General features: G+C 41.2%; 1 protein-coding gene across 2 annotated transcripts in view; it reads right to left on the reverse strand.

Annotated features, from left to right (window-relative positions):
* clmna (calmin a) overlaps window positions 1-13,868 on the reverse strand; it is a 50,106-nt gene extending 36,238 nt beyond the window's left edge. The window contains exon 1 of one of the 2 annotated variants that reach the window (XM_067613870.1): window positions 13,452-13,868. In XM_067613870.1, coding sequence (XP_067469971.1) covers window positions 13,452-13,536 — 85 coding nt within the window. In that variant the 5' untranslated portion in view covers window positions 13,537-13,868. The remainder of the gene's footprint in view (window positions 1-13,451) is intronic. The other variant, XM_067613871.1, reaches the window with a different exon arrangement.
* Window positions 13,869-14,434: the final 566 nt, after the last annotated feature.

Raw genomic sequence — 14,434 nt, forward strand, 5'->3', positions numbered from 1 at the left:
AATAAGAAATCGATGTTTCAAACTGATTCATGTTATTGGCCATTAGCCAATTAAGTGTTTGGTGTGTTTCCGGTCAGGGAGTCACCAGTGAGAAGACCTAGGAAAGTTGCGTCTGAGGACAGACAGCGCAGACATTGGTTGTGTCAGGAGTTGAATGGAGTTCATTGGGGATCGGGCTCGAGTTGTACATTGAGATGGTGGTGGTTGTTCAGGTAGACAGCATGTCGTGAGGGATTCTAAGGGAATTTGAACCAAGGGTTTCCCTGCCATCTAGACTAAACTCCCCCAGTGACTCATCTCATCCAACCCTGCTTGTCTCTGCACACTGATATATTGTTCTTGTTTCTACTATTATACCAAGGACCAAGGTATATTGACTTGTCTTCTTGAATTGAATGGTGAATGTGTGACTGTTAAAGTAATCCAATCCAATCTGTTAGTGGATGATTATCTGCTACTGTGTATGGGAAATTACTCATGGAAATTCATAAACATGGACACTTTATAGACTGAGACAAAGATTTAAGTTGAGACATTGTGTTTCATAAAGGAATATAAGTGGAATATTTGATTTCCTATGTGAACTTTTGAACATTCACTGGTTTTGTTATAAAAATTCTGGTGTAAGAAAAGATTGAATTACAACTTTCATTATTCATTCATTCATTATTTCATTGTTGCTCAGTATACTGGTTCATGTTGTTGGTTAAGAACTTACTTTGGAGTAGAGGTGTCTCACCTTCCCTGCCAGATATAGAAAGGGGGGGGAGGGTTTGTGCTGAAGTTAGCTCGAGTTAACAGGCTAGTGCACACTTACACTCCAGGTAGCTCCCGTGTTAGGAGGGGGTTCTGGAGCTCACTTTGACATACTTAATAGTGTTAACATTAATAACACTGCATACCAGGGTAGGTAAAAACATACTTACAGATGTAGGTAATGAGACCAGTTGTATTGGGGTTGGGGAATTACATCTTGTTTCGCAGTCATTCAAGGTAAGTGAGTAATGGTTACACCCCTACAAGGCAGTGGTTTAACTCCCCCGCTACACTTCATTGAATTCCATCAGTGACTGGTTTCAAACTCCATCAGAATATACAGCAGAAAGCTTTAGTTTAGCCTTAGAACATTATTGGACATCTCCACTGCAGCATCAAAGAACTGTTTATATATTAGGTAATGCAGCGTAAGGAAGACCAGTCGTTTTCTGCTTCTTTTCATGCCTTGTCAGACTCAAGAAACACGTAGAGACACTTTATAACCACAAAGACACCTGAAAATAGACAGCTGTCTTACTGCAAGGCAATAAAGATGGGGCTCAGGAAGGGTAAGAATTTAATCAACAGTATGGATATGACCCCACAAAAGATGATTTATGGATTAATGCTAATATTCTATCAACATTTCTAGGCCACAGTAAGTTCTGCAGTCAGCAGAGCATCAGGGTAAGGGTGTATGGGTGTCTTCTAGCAAGGCTGGCTCTCAGCTGTCAGTCAGCCGACCACATGGGAAACCCCCACTCAGAAGCTTGAGGCTGTTTCTCACAGAAAAAGTGAGGGTAATTCAGTTTGACTGACAATACACACATTCTTAAAAAAGAGGTAAATGTATAGGAGCATGTGTGTTTGACTGACATGAGTCAGTCCAGGCGGAGGCTACTTGTTTGTCTCTCCTCTTCAGCTGTATCCAGACACCACCAACATTCAGCTCTCTCTCTCTGCAGACTGTAGTTCAGAGCAAATAAAATAAATATATGAAGGCTAGAGACATGTTAGAAACAGACTGGAACCATTAAGCTCTATATTACAGTGGCCCTGAGAGCTCAACACACTGCAACTTAGAAAACACATGCAAATAGATGAAACAAAAGCAAATGAAGAGAACATCTACACCAGTTTGACAACACATATGAATCATTTCAATAAAAGAAATGCTCCATGTGTTGTAAAATTGGTGTTTTCTTCATTTGCATTTTGTCTATTTGCATGTGTTTTCTAAGCTGCAGTACGTTGAGCTCTCAGGGCCACCGTACTTTCTACCTGACTGCAGACAGACAGACATAAGACAGCCAAGGTGATAATGAGTCTTTGATCTCTTAGATCAAATCAGAGAAAGTGTCTTTGAGGAAGCTCCTGTCTGAAATGTTCAACTATGCTGCTGAGAGCTCAACACACGGCAAACTGACTGATGTCATCCTGCATCAACCATCTTCAACATTCCAAACAAATTACACAAAGCAGCCGCATCTGAAAAGAAGCTCATGGGTAAGATTAAACTGATAAGCTCACACACCTGAGAATAAAGAGCAACTGCAATCCTAAGAACAAAAAAACAAAGTATTGAGTTAAAAAAAGAAGGACAGATCTGGGTAAAAAAAAAAGCAGGTTTACAAGATAAACTGAGCATTTTCAGTTCACATAAACAAAGATGGCATAAAACCTTTTCTGACTGCAAGGGGAAAACGAAGTGAAAGACCAGGAGAGAGAGATAGCAGCTCAGGTTGAATCAGTGGAAAATTGAAAAGCAATCCCTGGTGGGTGGGTGTTTTTCTGTGCCGCTCATACCTGCTCAGCGAACGCCCCCGGGGGCCGCAGGTCAACCTGAGAGCGTCGTCTCTTAGAAACACTGCGTGGTGAGGCACAAGGCTCTCTGTTAGCATCTCTGTTAACCCTTCAAAGGCAGCTCTGCTTCAGTAGAGTGTGTTAGTGCCGAGCCATTTCTCTTGCCCGGCCGCGCAAAGCCACCTGCATCTCATAAAAACCTGCCTTCCAGACCAATCACAGACTGCACACAAAGAGTGAGCTAACCCGGGCTTACATCACCCCTCGCTGGAGGTTTATCTCACAATATAACCACTGACCTTTTAAAAAGAGCTGAGGTATTTTTAGAGGGGGTAAAATGGGTGTAGCTTTATAATAGAAGCACTTTCCAGACTTCTTTCGGCTCTTTCAGGGCACTTACCGGGCCGTGGCTTTACAGGTAATTGCTTGGTGGAGACACTGGGAGTGAGTGTAAGCTCTACTAGACAAGAGGAATGTATGTCAGAATGCATCCAAACAACTAGGCTACTCGTTTGTAGCCAATCATTGTCCAGTATGCATACTTGCATATTCATAGATTGTGGATGTTTCAGTGAGGAAGGAGAAGCAGATGTCATTTTAAGAGTAGTTTTATTGTCTTAAAGCATGTTCTTTAAATTCAGATGAAACAGGAGGGAAGCCACTAGTATTGCTGGGATATTGTTGCTGTTCCCAAATAAGGCATTGTAATTGAGGCTGGGAAATATAAACATTTTTATATTTAGAGACTTTTTACCAGTATATACAGATTACACCATGATATTTATCTGTGAAATGGTTCAACTGTAATATTTACTTAACAGCCTTAAATAGTTTTAAGATCAGTCTGTTTGACCTTATTATAGCTAGCTGTTTATTTGCTACCGTTAACTATTGTAGTCTTTGATTTGGATCATGTCCAGCTCTGCTCAGCTCTCAGTGATGTACAGTACAGTATGTGTACACTTGATATACGTGCTGTCCAACTCTGCCTTCAATTATCCACCAACACATAAATCAAATATGGTCAAAGTGTAACTCAGATGACAGCAGGTAAGACATCACAGCTGTTTGTCAGTTATGTAACCTGACAGATGTGCTCCCTGCTTTGCAGTATTATAGAGGCAGCATACCTGCAGAGTACAGAAATGGCTTATGTATGTTATTTTTGTCAGTTTGTAATTAATAAAAGACTCTCCTCATGAATATGTTGCATATTAAAATCAGCCATTAAACCATCCAGTCACTACAAGAAAGGGGAAAAGCATAGCTCAGTCTCAGCTGAAGTGAGTATCTGTTGGAAGATCCTGTTTCTTGTAAGTGAAGAAAAGACTTTATGAAATGAGGATACCTTCAGTACAAACTCTGGAGCCCTTCCAGTTGGGTGACACGGCTGATCTCTCAACACCTCCTCCACAGAAACCAGGTGCTTATTCATCAAGTGGCCCATCAGCCCACACATGCTGAGTACCCTCAGAGTTTCAGTCCATACTTGCTGTTATGTTATAGAATTGGAATACAGTGTGTGAATGTGGCTTTGCTACTTAAGCATCAGCTTAAAGTCAAACCAGCTTAAATTTCTATAGTTGCATGTTATTTTATTACATGCTAATAAGCACAATAAAGACAAAATACAACAGAGGCTGATAGGAGTGTCATTAGTTGTGCAGATATTTGGTCATAAACAAAAGTAAAGGAAAAGTCAGAGGATCAGGAAAGTTATCATAATTCATCAAGAGAGGAACATGAATGTCCAAATGTCATGGCAATCCAACCAATAGCTGTCAGACATTTCACTAAAAACCACTAATGTGAACCTCATGGTGACACCACAGGACAAGTCAGGAGATCAAATAGAGATAGAAAGTCAGTAGGAGTTTCATGGCAAGCCATCTGATAGCTGTTGACATTTCAGTCTGGAGCAAAGTGACAGACTGACAGACCAACACCCCTACAGCTACACTGCTTGCATGGCTAATAATAAAAATCTCCTCCATCTGTTGAATTTACTGAATTTGAAGCTAATCTGTGGAAATAAGAGAGTGTGACTGAATGATTGTGAATCAGTAGCTTTGCTTGTGAAGGCTGGGTGGCTGAAAGTGTGTGCCAAACAGTTGATGAATGGATACAAGGGACAGAATGACCCTTGGAAGGATCAAACCCAGAAACAATCTCTTGATCAAAGCCTGTTGGATTAGCTTTCAGCCACTGCATGGGATAGAGGGTGGGACATTTGTAATCCAAAAGCATAATAAATCAAAAACTATTTGGCATATTGGTAAAAACCGCTCAACTACAGTATTGGTCCATAGAGCTCTGCTGTTGTTTCCACCCTCTCAACCTGTGGAGGCAGTCCTCTGTTAACAAGAGAGCTGGAGCAGAGGCTCTTATTCTCTGTACTGAAACATCAACAGAGAGAAGCACAGCAACTTTGTCTAAGCAAATGAATATTACATGCAAAGTCTGGAACTGGAAAGAAGACATGCTGTACAGGCTGCTGCAATAGTATTTGCATAAAATCCTCTGAATTCCTCTTTGGAAATCCTGTTTGCACAGCTTTGTTGCAACTCATCCCATAATAACACCTGTTAACACATAGAAATGACAACACATCTTTTCCATAACAAACTTCAATGGGGTAGTATATTCCTAAGTAATTATGTAATGAATATAGAGCCTAATCATATGATCTGTCATCTTATGTTATTATGACATCATCGGTTGAATTACGTCATATGTCTTTCAGTCCTGTCAGAGGGGAATTCAGTGGGAACAGGCTCCTCTGTACACATTATACCAATACAACTGCTTTAATCCACTCCAGTAAGATAGGAATCACTATCATCATTACTATCATCATCACTAATCATTAAGTAGGGAGAAAGAGCACACAGAAAATGCTGTCATCTATTAACTAAATTGATCACAACTAAACAAAAACAAGCATGTCAGAGTGAGTGACGAGGTTTTTAAGGTTCCCCCAAATCTAAGAAAAATGGATACTCCAGAACAGGCAGCTAGACCTCATGGCTGGAGCCACTGAGACTGCTACTCTTAACATTTATTTGTAAGGAGTCGTGCCCTTAAGGTCACAGTACTCTCTACGACCAAATCAAATTAGGCAGGCTCGTGAACAGAAATAGTTGCCACATTTGGCTTCAATCACTGCTTTTAATGCACTTTGCTTTAAGTCAGCCAGCAGAACTCACCCAATACATCATCACTAGCATCTGCTCGACAGTGTCACGCCTGCTTTCTCACAGTGTATTTTTGCTTTACTTCCATGGAAATACACACGTTTTAGTTTCTATTTCCATCTTATCTTCATCTCACGACATTAAAAAGAAATTCCAGGGCTGGGTCAAAGTCTGTTGCCCAATCACAAAAAACTATTTGAAGGGGAAGTTTTACTAAATTAATTCAAGCCGGGACCAGAGTGCTGCGTACACATTTCTAAATCCAAATAATAGAGAAGAAACTTAAACAGCTTCCACAATCAAATAAATCCATTCAATAATCAAGCTTGTCTCCTTGTTTCTACAAGTTTCTTCTAATCTTTATCATGAATCCAGCACTAGATCTAGATTATTAGCCCCGAAGTTAGCCACAACGGGTTAGCCTAACCTGACCAGTCTCACTTAAGGTGGACTGACCTTTTAAGGTGGACCAGCAATTCTCACTCAAGTGACAATTTCAGCCTCTTTTAAACAGAGACTGGAGAAATGTCTGGCTGCTGAGTCCCCCCCCCCCTCTCCACAATTTTCATCAGGAAAAAAATATATCCCCATGTCAGTTTTTTCAAATATCATGCAGCCTTAATGTGTGTGTTTAACATGTGCTGCCTCATGAAAAACGCTGCTGTTACACAGTAAATATCAGCCTGAGGGTTTGGGTAGAGAGAGCCTATTTGCTGTGAACAAAGCGGACATCTGAAACTGTTTACAGAGGCTTTGCTGCAGGAACAATATGGAAGAGGAAATTCAAAAAGAATGAGGGGATGAATTGAAGAAAAGGGACCTTTGTTGCCACCGCCCCCCCTCTAACCTCCGAATAACTCATAGCAGAGAGTTTGTGAAGGCCGAGGCTCCGTGCCATCCACTCTGCTCCTGGATGTAGGGGGGGACTGGGCGCACGTTCAAGAACCGACACATTCAGCCCAATGTGAGCAGCAAGAGGCTGCGCTGTCACTGTTGTTTGCTGTCTGACCGTCTCGCTCAGACGCGGAGAGTCAACAGAGCACAGTGAGAGAAGCCTCAGTGTTTGGCTTGTCTGAACTCTCCTTGACCCGCTGTAGTTTGTTGTTCAGCACGCTGGTTTACGGGGAATCCTTTACACATGTTTCTGCCTCTCACAATAGATACAGGTTTGACCTCTGTGCTGCACAGGACTGCATATGTACACGCTGACAGATGGTGTACTGCACACACCTTCACACAGTCTCAAACACCACACACACACTCACTCACACACACACACATTTCAATCAGGAGTCCATTTTTCAAGCAGCAGACCGGAGAGATACATTAAATTGTTCTTTGTGTGATAAAAATGATTTTTTCTGTGCTCAAATGTCCCATCACACACAGGATTGAGACACAATTCCATAGAGAGACGCAATTTCATTTCCAGTCTTTCTGGAATAATTAGCATATGCACTGAAGAAAGGCAATGAACCATGATCATGTTCAATCTGTATCATCATTTACTTCAAATGTGTCTCTCAACAACATCTACATCAGCTAAATGTTCTGTTTGAATTGAGCCTTAAACCTTTTTAATAACAAGAAGCTTCTATTAAATCCCATTATCTCAGCTGCTTTAATTCCCTGCTAATATATCTGGTATTAACTTGCTTCTCTGAGGCTTCATTTACAGCAGTGGTATATAATTTAACCTTATATCATGACCGTACAGAATACTCTAATACGATTCGCTGAAGGCTCTCAATATTATCTACACAGCTTGCCCTGACTGTAGCGCTCTTTGCAGTGATTATATTGTATAATCTGTCGCCTATTGAAGAGTTACAGCAATTATTTCAGCTATGCACCAGTATGGTGGTATCTGAAATATTCATACTGTAAGGGAAATTAAAACCAGTATAGCAGATGAATCAGTATACCAGCCAGCATGTTTTGGAATGTTTGTTTCTTACTATGACTGAAAACATGACAAGACAGATCAGAGACAGCAGGCAGACACTGTGAGCAGGAAAACTCCTGAAAATACACACTATGTTTACTGGGGCATTTGGGGCAGTACAGCATGAGTCATGCTCTTATCAAACAACAACACCTGACGATACTTTCCAAAGATTAAACGTGTTCTGCCCCTAAATACAGGTCAGAACATTCTTTAAATAGAAACTTTGTGTTGGCACTGTTTTTGTGAACCTTTGGATAAACGTTACTTTACTAACAAGTGGGAGAAGCTGCAGCCTAGTAACAACCACAACACATAGGAGGAGTCCTGTAAGACTTCATATTATTCTGTTCTATTTTGGTCAGTTTCTCTCCAATCAAAACCTTGTTACCCTATTTTCCATCTCCATATTGTTTCCCTCTGCTATCTACTGCTGACACATTTCATGTTTCCACAGGCTGAACTTCAAGGGGCCACACAAGTGAGTTGGAATTGCACGTCCATTAAGTTGGGATTTAAAAAGATGAACGCTCAAAAGGACAAGACAAGACTTTTAATCTCTAGATTTAGAGTTAAACCTCAAAAACTATAGATCCTACATTCCCCATAATGCAACTTAACGGCATCTTTCATTAGACCCTCGCTGCCTGTTTAAAACCCCATGCACCATGTTTTTAATGCAGGCTTTCTATTAACAATTTGAAGTCTCCAAGTGCAAGCTGAGATAATCCCTGATGACATCATCAAAGCTTTACAGTTATCTGAAAATAATGCATGTTCTCCAGCCAATCAGAATCCAGTTTTCTACTAGCATAATCTTGTGCCAGAGCTCAGACCAGTAATGTTAACTGTTCTCAGAGAGAGAAAACTGCATCCGAATGAGGTGGGAGGCAGTGTTTGTGTGTGTGTGTGTGTGTGTGTGTGTGTGTGTGTGTGTGTGTGTGTGTGTGTGTGTGAGGGGGAGAGAGAGAGAGAGAGAGAGAGAGCTGTGTGGGATGTGTGATGTGGGAATGTTCAGTTCAGGGACTCCAGCACTGTACTGCAGAGGGAACTGCTCTCCCTCTCTCACCATCTCATCATGTGTTATGTAAGAGCCTCCGGGCCATTGTTTTAAAGCGCTAGCTGCTCTTCCAGCTTTCATGCTGAGAATCACACACACACTCCAGCCTCTCATCAGATGGCTCGGGCTCATATGGCAGCGTTGCAGAGATATGGACAAAAGTAGAAAACTTCTGCATCTTTTCAAGAGGCTGGAAAATGTCCAAGTTCACAGAGGAAAACAGCTCCGTTTATTGCCAGGACGAATGTAGAGAGCTGAAGCCCTCGTGCAACTGACATGTAGTGAATATGCAACCTAGTCATTAGTGCACATATCCAGCAGAGACAGCACAGGTTGTGGGCTGTTGTAATATGTTTAGCACATTCTTATGGGTTTGACACTCAGTAGCTGATGCCAAATCCAATGCATTGTAACCAAAAATGCGACACTAACAAGTCTTCTGCCTGAAAAGTGACTCACGATGTGTGAACTATGCAATTTCACGCCGGAGCCTGAACCAAATCCAGGGTTTGCATAGAACAGCCAACTGAATTTACCCTGAATAGATACACAAGCCTATGACAAATATAACAAGTATCAGCAGTATTCCATTCTAATACATTTCTGTCTTCTTTGTATCGTCCCTGACTTCAGAGCCACGATTGTGGCTCATGATTGTGACTCACGGTTGTGTGTTTCCAGGGCAACAGTTGCTCACCAGGTGCAATAAGATACACAGTTCACTTTAATCTACTTGTGTGTGTTGTCACTGGCACATGTGGGGACGGACCACTTTAGCCATCCATCTCCATCCAGCATCTATCATGTTTCAAGCCCATTAGGAGGAAGGAAGCCTTCATCACCTACAGTCATGGTAGTGAGGAGCATCACGCTAATCTTCTGCATAAGGTTTGGATATTTAAAGTGAGACTATGCAACTTTTGAAAGAAGAAATAATACATTCTTCATCTTAAAAATGAAAAGTTGAACTTATAATGATTAAAACGCGCCTTTGCTCAGTTTACAGTCAGCAGTTTTACTGCTACAGCGTTACTTTGTCTGGTATACCTGTAGCTTATGGTGGCTAATTTTAGCAAATGTTAGCTAGCTTAGGATGGATTTTACTGTATTACATTATTGAGTCAGCTTGCTGACTCTTCTCTTTTTGTGCTACTGTTACTCTATGTCAGCAGTTAGATTCAACCAGCCAGTTTTTCTAGGATTTTTCACTGGGGGTCTTGTGCATATGAAACTCAGGACTAGATGTTTTATTTATTTCTTTTTATAACACTGTTTTGGATTGTATCAGATGTCAAGTTTCACATTAGTAAGTTACGACTCATTTAAAACGCATTTGGCTAACAATGACTCATATGTGAATGTTCTCGTGTTGCACTTCCTTATTGATGATCTACACATGATAAGCCTGCTTCATTTATGGTTGATTGAAAATTCCGTTTTTGTTGCCTTAAAAAAAACATGACATCAATACACGTACTCTATTAGACAGCCAACTATCTGTTTTTGAAAAATAAACCTGTTCTCCAATAGATTACAGTTGTGGAATTAAATCAGTGTTAGAATTGACACATTAAAATGTAATTCCTGGTAGTCATAGTTTTAAGTAAAAGATGGAACAAGGTTATACTGTATTCACCGGGATTCACATGAGCCTTGTGTTTATTTTGTTGTCTACAGAAGACTTTTGGAAAATGATGCAAAAGTTTTGATGTAAGCTAGCTTTCATATACGGGCCAAGTATTTTTGCAGGAGGGACAGATTTGGCTCACAGGATGCTATTTGCCTACCACTGCCTTATGTTTTAGCATTAGCATTATCCCATAATTATCACTGTAATCACAGTGGCTGCTGTTGTATAGTCTCTCTTTAAAGGCTCCCCCTCAGTACCAGGAGGCGTATTAGTGACTTTCAGCTCGTTGTCTTGGTTTCATACATGCAGCTGACTGTTTTTGGTTCAGTCTCAGTGTTCTCAACAACCTGTTTTTCATTGAAAACGCTCTGTACACTACCTGCCCAGCACCAAACAACACAAGTTAATGAGATATCATCATCTATGATCTATCACTAACAGTCCTATCATTTAATACTCCATCTCAGCCTACTGTTACACTACTCTGCATCAACACATGATATGCAGAGATGGTGTGAATGTATTCTGGTGTTTTTAGAGGCCTACTTGTTACAGGCTTTGGGATGAACTGGGTTAGAGCCAAACAAAGCTTTCATTCTCACCACACTCATTAAATCAATTACTTCCACTTTAAAGAGCAATTATTGTTAGTCTGCTCCTCTAGTCCTTGTTAAGCCCTGTTTGGCACACTGGCAACACATACAGTATATTAGATATTCCCACAAGATTTACAGGATCACTCCAGTTCAACAGCAGAACAAAGACATGTTGGCCTGTATGTTAGTGTTCCAGTGTGGTCTGCAACATGTACCAAAATAGTATAGTATCTCTGGTGCATTTACAGTAATGTCTTGCTAAATGAACCAATAGATAAATAAACTTTACTTTTCAAACTAATGGCAATAAAGGAAAAACTCCCTCATGACAAAAAACTTGTTCAGCAGAAAATTGAAAAATGATATGACCTGAGTACAATCATATGATAACACTTAAGTTATTAAAATAAATGTTTCCCAGGTCAAAATGAACTTCCGTGCTCATGTGATGTAACTTGCTGGATCTTATTTGTGTGAATATCTGGTGTGACATCATTCCACAAACTTCCTGTGGCGTCAGTGAAATTTGATATCTAAAATATCAGCAGTGAACAACAGGTTTTACTGTCCGTCCATCAATATCAAAAGTAACTTCTTTCAACCTGCTGCAATCCCCAACAGTCGTACAGGAATAAATCCAGTGGAGGAGAGAAAAAGAGAGAACAAGTTCTACACCCACAGGAGCAGAAAATAGACCAGAATGCAATGCAGCTACATGAGAGGGAAGGTTTCCATCACTCAGTAGCTGCTTGGATTACCAGATTCACATTTTGTTCCCACATCAATTCTTCATTGAATACAACAATGTGTCCCTCCGCCCCCCCCCCCCCCCCCCCCCATCTCTAGGGCTTGTTTAGAGGAATTCTGGGATCTGTAGGATTACTATTAAACACAGAAGGAGATATTTTAGACCTAATATCACACCCAATATCTCTGCTTTGCCACCCAGGTACACCCAAGTACAAATACAGGTTCAAACAGGTTCTGCTTTACCACTCTAAAAGAGAATTTAAGGGGTATTTAAAATTTGAAATTCTGAATTTAAAACCTCAAAGTCAGTTGTACTGTTGTATAACGCTTTCTGTAGCTCTGGAGAAAAATATCAAATACACAACCACGCACTGCTTCCTACCTCGTTTAGATGACAGTTTCTCTGTAAACAGTAAAGTTAAAATTACTGGTCAGAGCCGGATTCTGATTGGCCAGATAAGGTGCATTATTTTCAGACTGTACAGCCCTGATGATGTCATCAGGATCATCTCAGCTTTGGGTGTGGAGATAACAAAAAGTTTGCCTTAAAACTAGGAGTGTGGAGTTTGACAGACATGGGAATTTACCAGGCAGAGACGGTTCAATGAGGGATGCAGTTGCATTATGGGAAATCTAGAATCCAGTGTTTTTGGAGTTTCATCCATCTACTAAAATCCAGGATATCTCAGCTTCTATTACCATTCATTAAGTCCCCCAATTTTATGGTAGTGCAGTACTAACTGACCAGAGTACTTTTTGCAAAGACCATGACATCTACTCTGACTGTACACGTCTATAATGACCATGATACTCTCTGACATTTGACAGACACCCACAAATACATCACACACAGACAGAGACACAATGCCAATTACATAATCTGCCAGGTATAAAGAGTAAAATCAATATTTGAAAAGTTGTGAATCATCTGTCCACATACTCTGATTCCACCTTCTCATAAGTGAATGATTTCTTTAGAAACCGTAAACTGAATATTGTAGTTGTGGACTGTTGGTCAGGACAAACAAGACATTTGAGGACATCAGCTTGGACTTTAAAGAAAATGTGATTGACAGTTTTCACTATTCTGACATTTTATCTACAGCTTCATTTCATAGACCAAACAACTAATCGATTAATCAATAATGAAAATAATCATTAGTTGCAACCCTAATGCTGATATGTGTTACATGTAATGAAGATCTCTATGAATCCATTGATTTCTACAGGATGGAGAACAATTCATAAGCTAACTGTCGACTAATCAGTGAAATGGTTAATACCTTCTAAAATGAATCTTCTGCACATATTTAAAGTGTGTCTGCTTGTAGTAATGCTTCTAAATGAACTTTACACTACAACTGTTTTCTCACTCTGTGCTCTTCATGAATTAAATACCTCCAGACCAGAGCGGCCAGTTATACTGTTGGTTGTAAAGTCCTCTGCAAACAGCGCGGTTATAAAAGGACTCAGAGCTCACACTGGGACACTGAGCAGACCTGTTTGAGGCAGATCTGGAAAGTTTGGGACTCTGCGGGCTGCTGTGCGTGATGAAAAGCATAGTCTCAAAAGTTCCCAACATACCAAACCCATTCTGTGCGTGAGTCGCAGCATGCACACAGTTTGCACTGAGGTCGTGCATGCGTGGCCAGGCCACTCACCGCGCTCCCACAGCTCCGCTCTGTTATCAAACAGTCAAACAGCAGGATGCTCCTACCTTGCAGGTTCTGCACTCGGATGTCGCTGATCTGTCCGATAAATTCCTCCCGCTCGAACCAGTCCTCCCACTCGTGTCCAGCCATCTGGACCCGCGGAGAGTGCTGCAGGGATCCCGGGCAGGAACACTCAGAAAGCTCCCCGGCTGGAGGAGGCGAAGCTGCTGCTGCAGCGGGCAGGCGGGCTGTCTTATTGTCCTGCCGGCCGACCGGGACCCATGCAAGCCGGGCACACAGGCTGAGATGACGGGGAGCGGTGACTCAGTGGCCGGACATGGCTGGTGTTTACTGCGGACTTCTTCTCTCCTTCACAGCGCTGCGCTGGTAGCGATGGAGCTGTGTGAGGAGAGCCCGCGGAGATGACTGGAGAGCAGGGGAGGAAGGAGCTGCAGCACCTGGTTGGTATTTCCGAGGTGGGATGGAGCTGATCCAGACCCCGCCCACCTCTCTCTCTCTCTCTCTCTCTCTCTCTCTCTCTCTCTCTCTCTCTCTCTCTCTCTCTCTCTCTCTCTCTCTCTCTCTCTCTCTCTCAGTCCCATTCAGTTTAATTCAAAGGGGCTTTATTGGCGTGGGAAACATACTGTATGTTTACAATACCAAAGCAAGTGTGAAATAAAAACAACATAAAATGTCCATAAACAGAAGAATTTTGATTTCGCCTCTAAGACACATAGATAGATAGATAGATAGATAGATAGATAGATAACTAACTTAAAATAAAAATAGAAAAATGTGGAGATTGCAGTTAAAAATGTAAATAAAATAGATACAAATAAGAGAGAACTCTGCAACAATTCTCTCTCTCTCTCTCTCTCTCTCTCTCACACACACACACACACACACACACACACCAGTAATCAGCAAGGAAGAGGCTGTGTGTTTAAGTAGCCTTGTGTTTAGCCTGTTTACTTGTGTGTTTAATGATCTTTTCATATCATTTCATATCGGTGGTCATGCAATACCTGAGTTTCAATAGCCTTCCAAT

This window comes from Thunnus thynnus, chromosome 16 (genome assembly GCF_963924715.1).
Source record: "Thunnus thynnus chromosome 16, fThuThy2.1, whole genome shotgun sequence".
In the NCBI taxonomy this organism is placed as follows: Eukaryota; Metazoa; Chordata; class Actinopteri; order Scombriformes; family Scombridae; genus Thunnus; species Thunnus thynnus.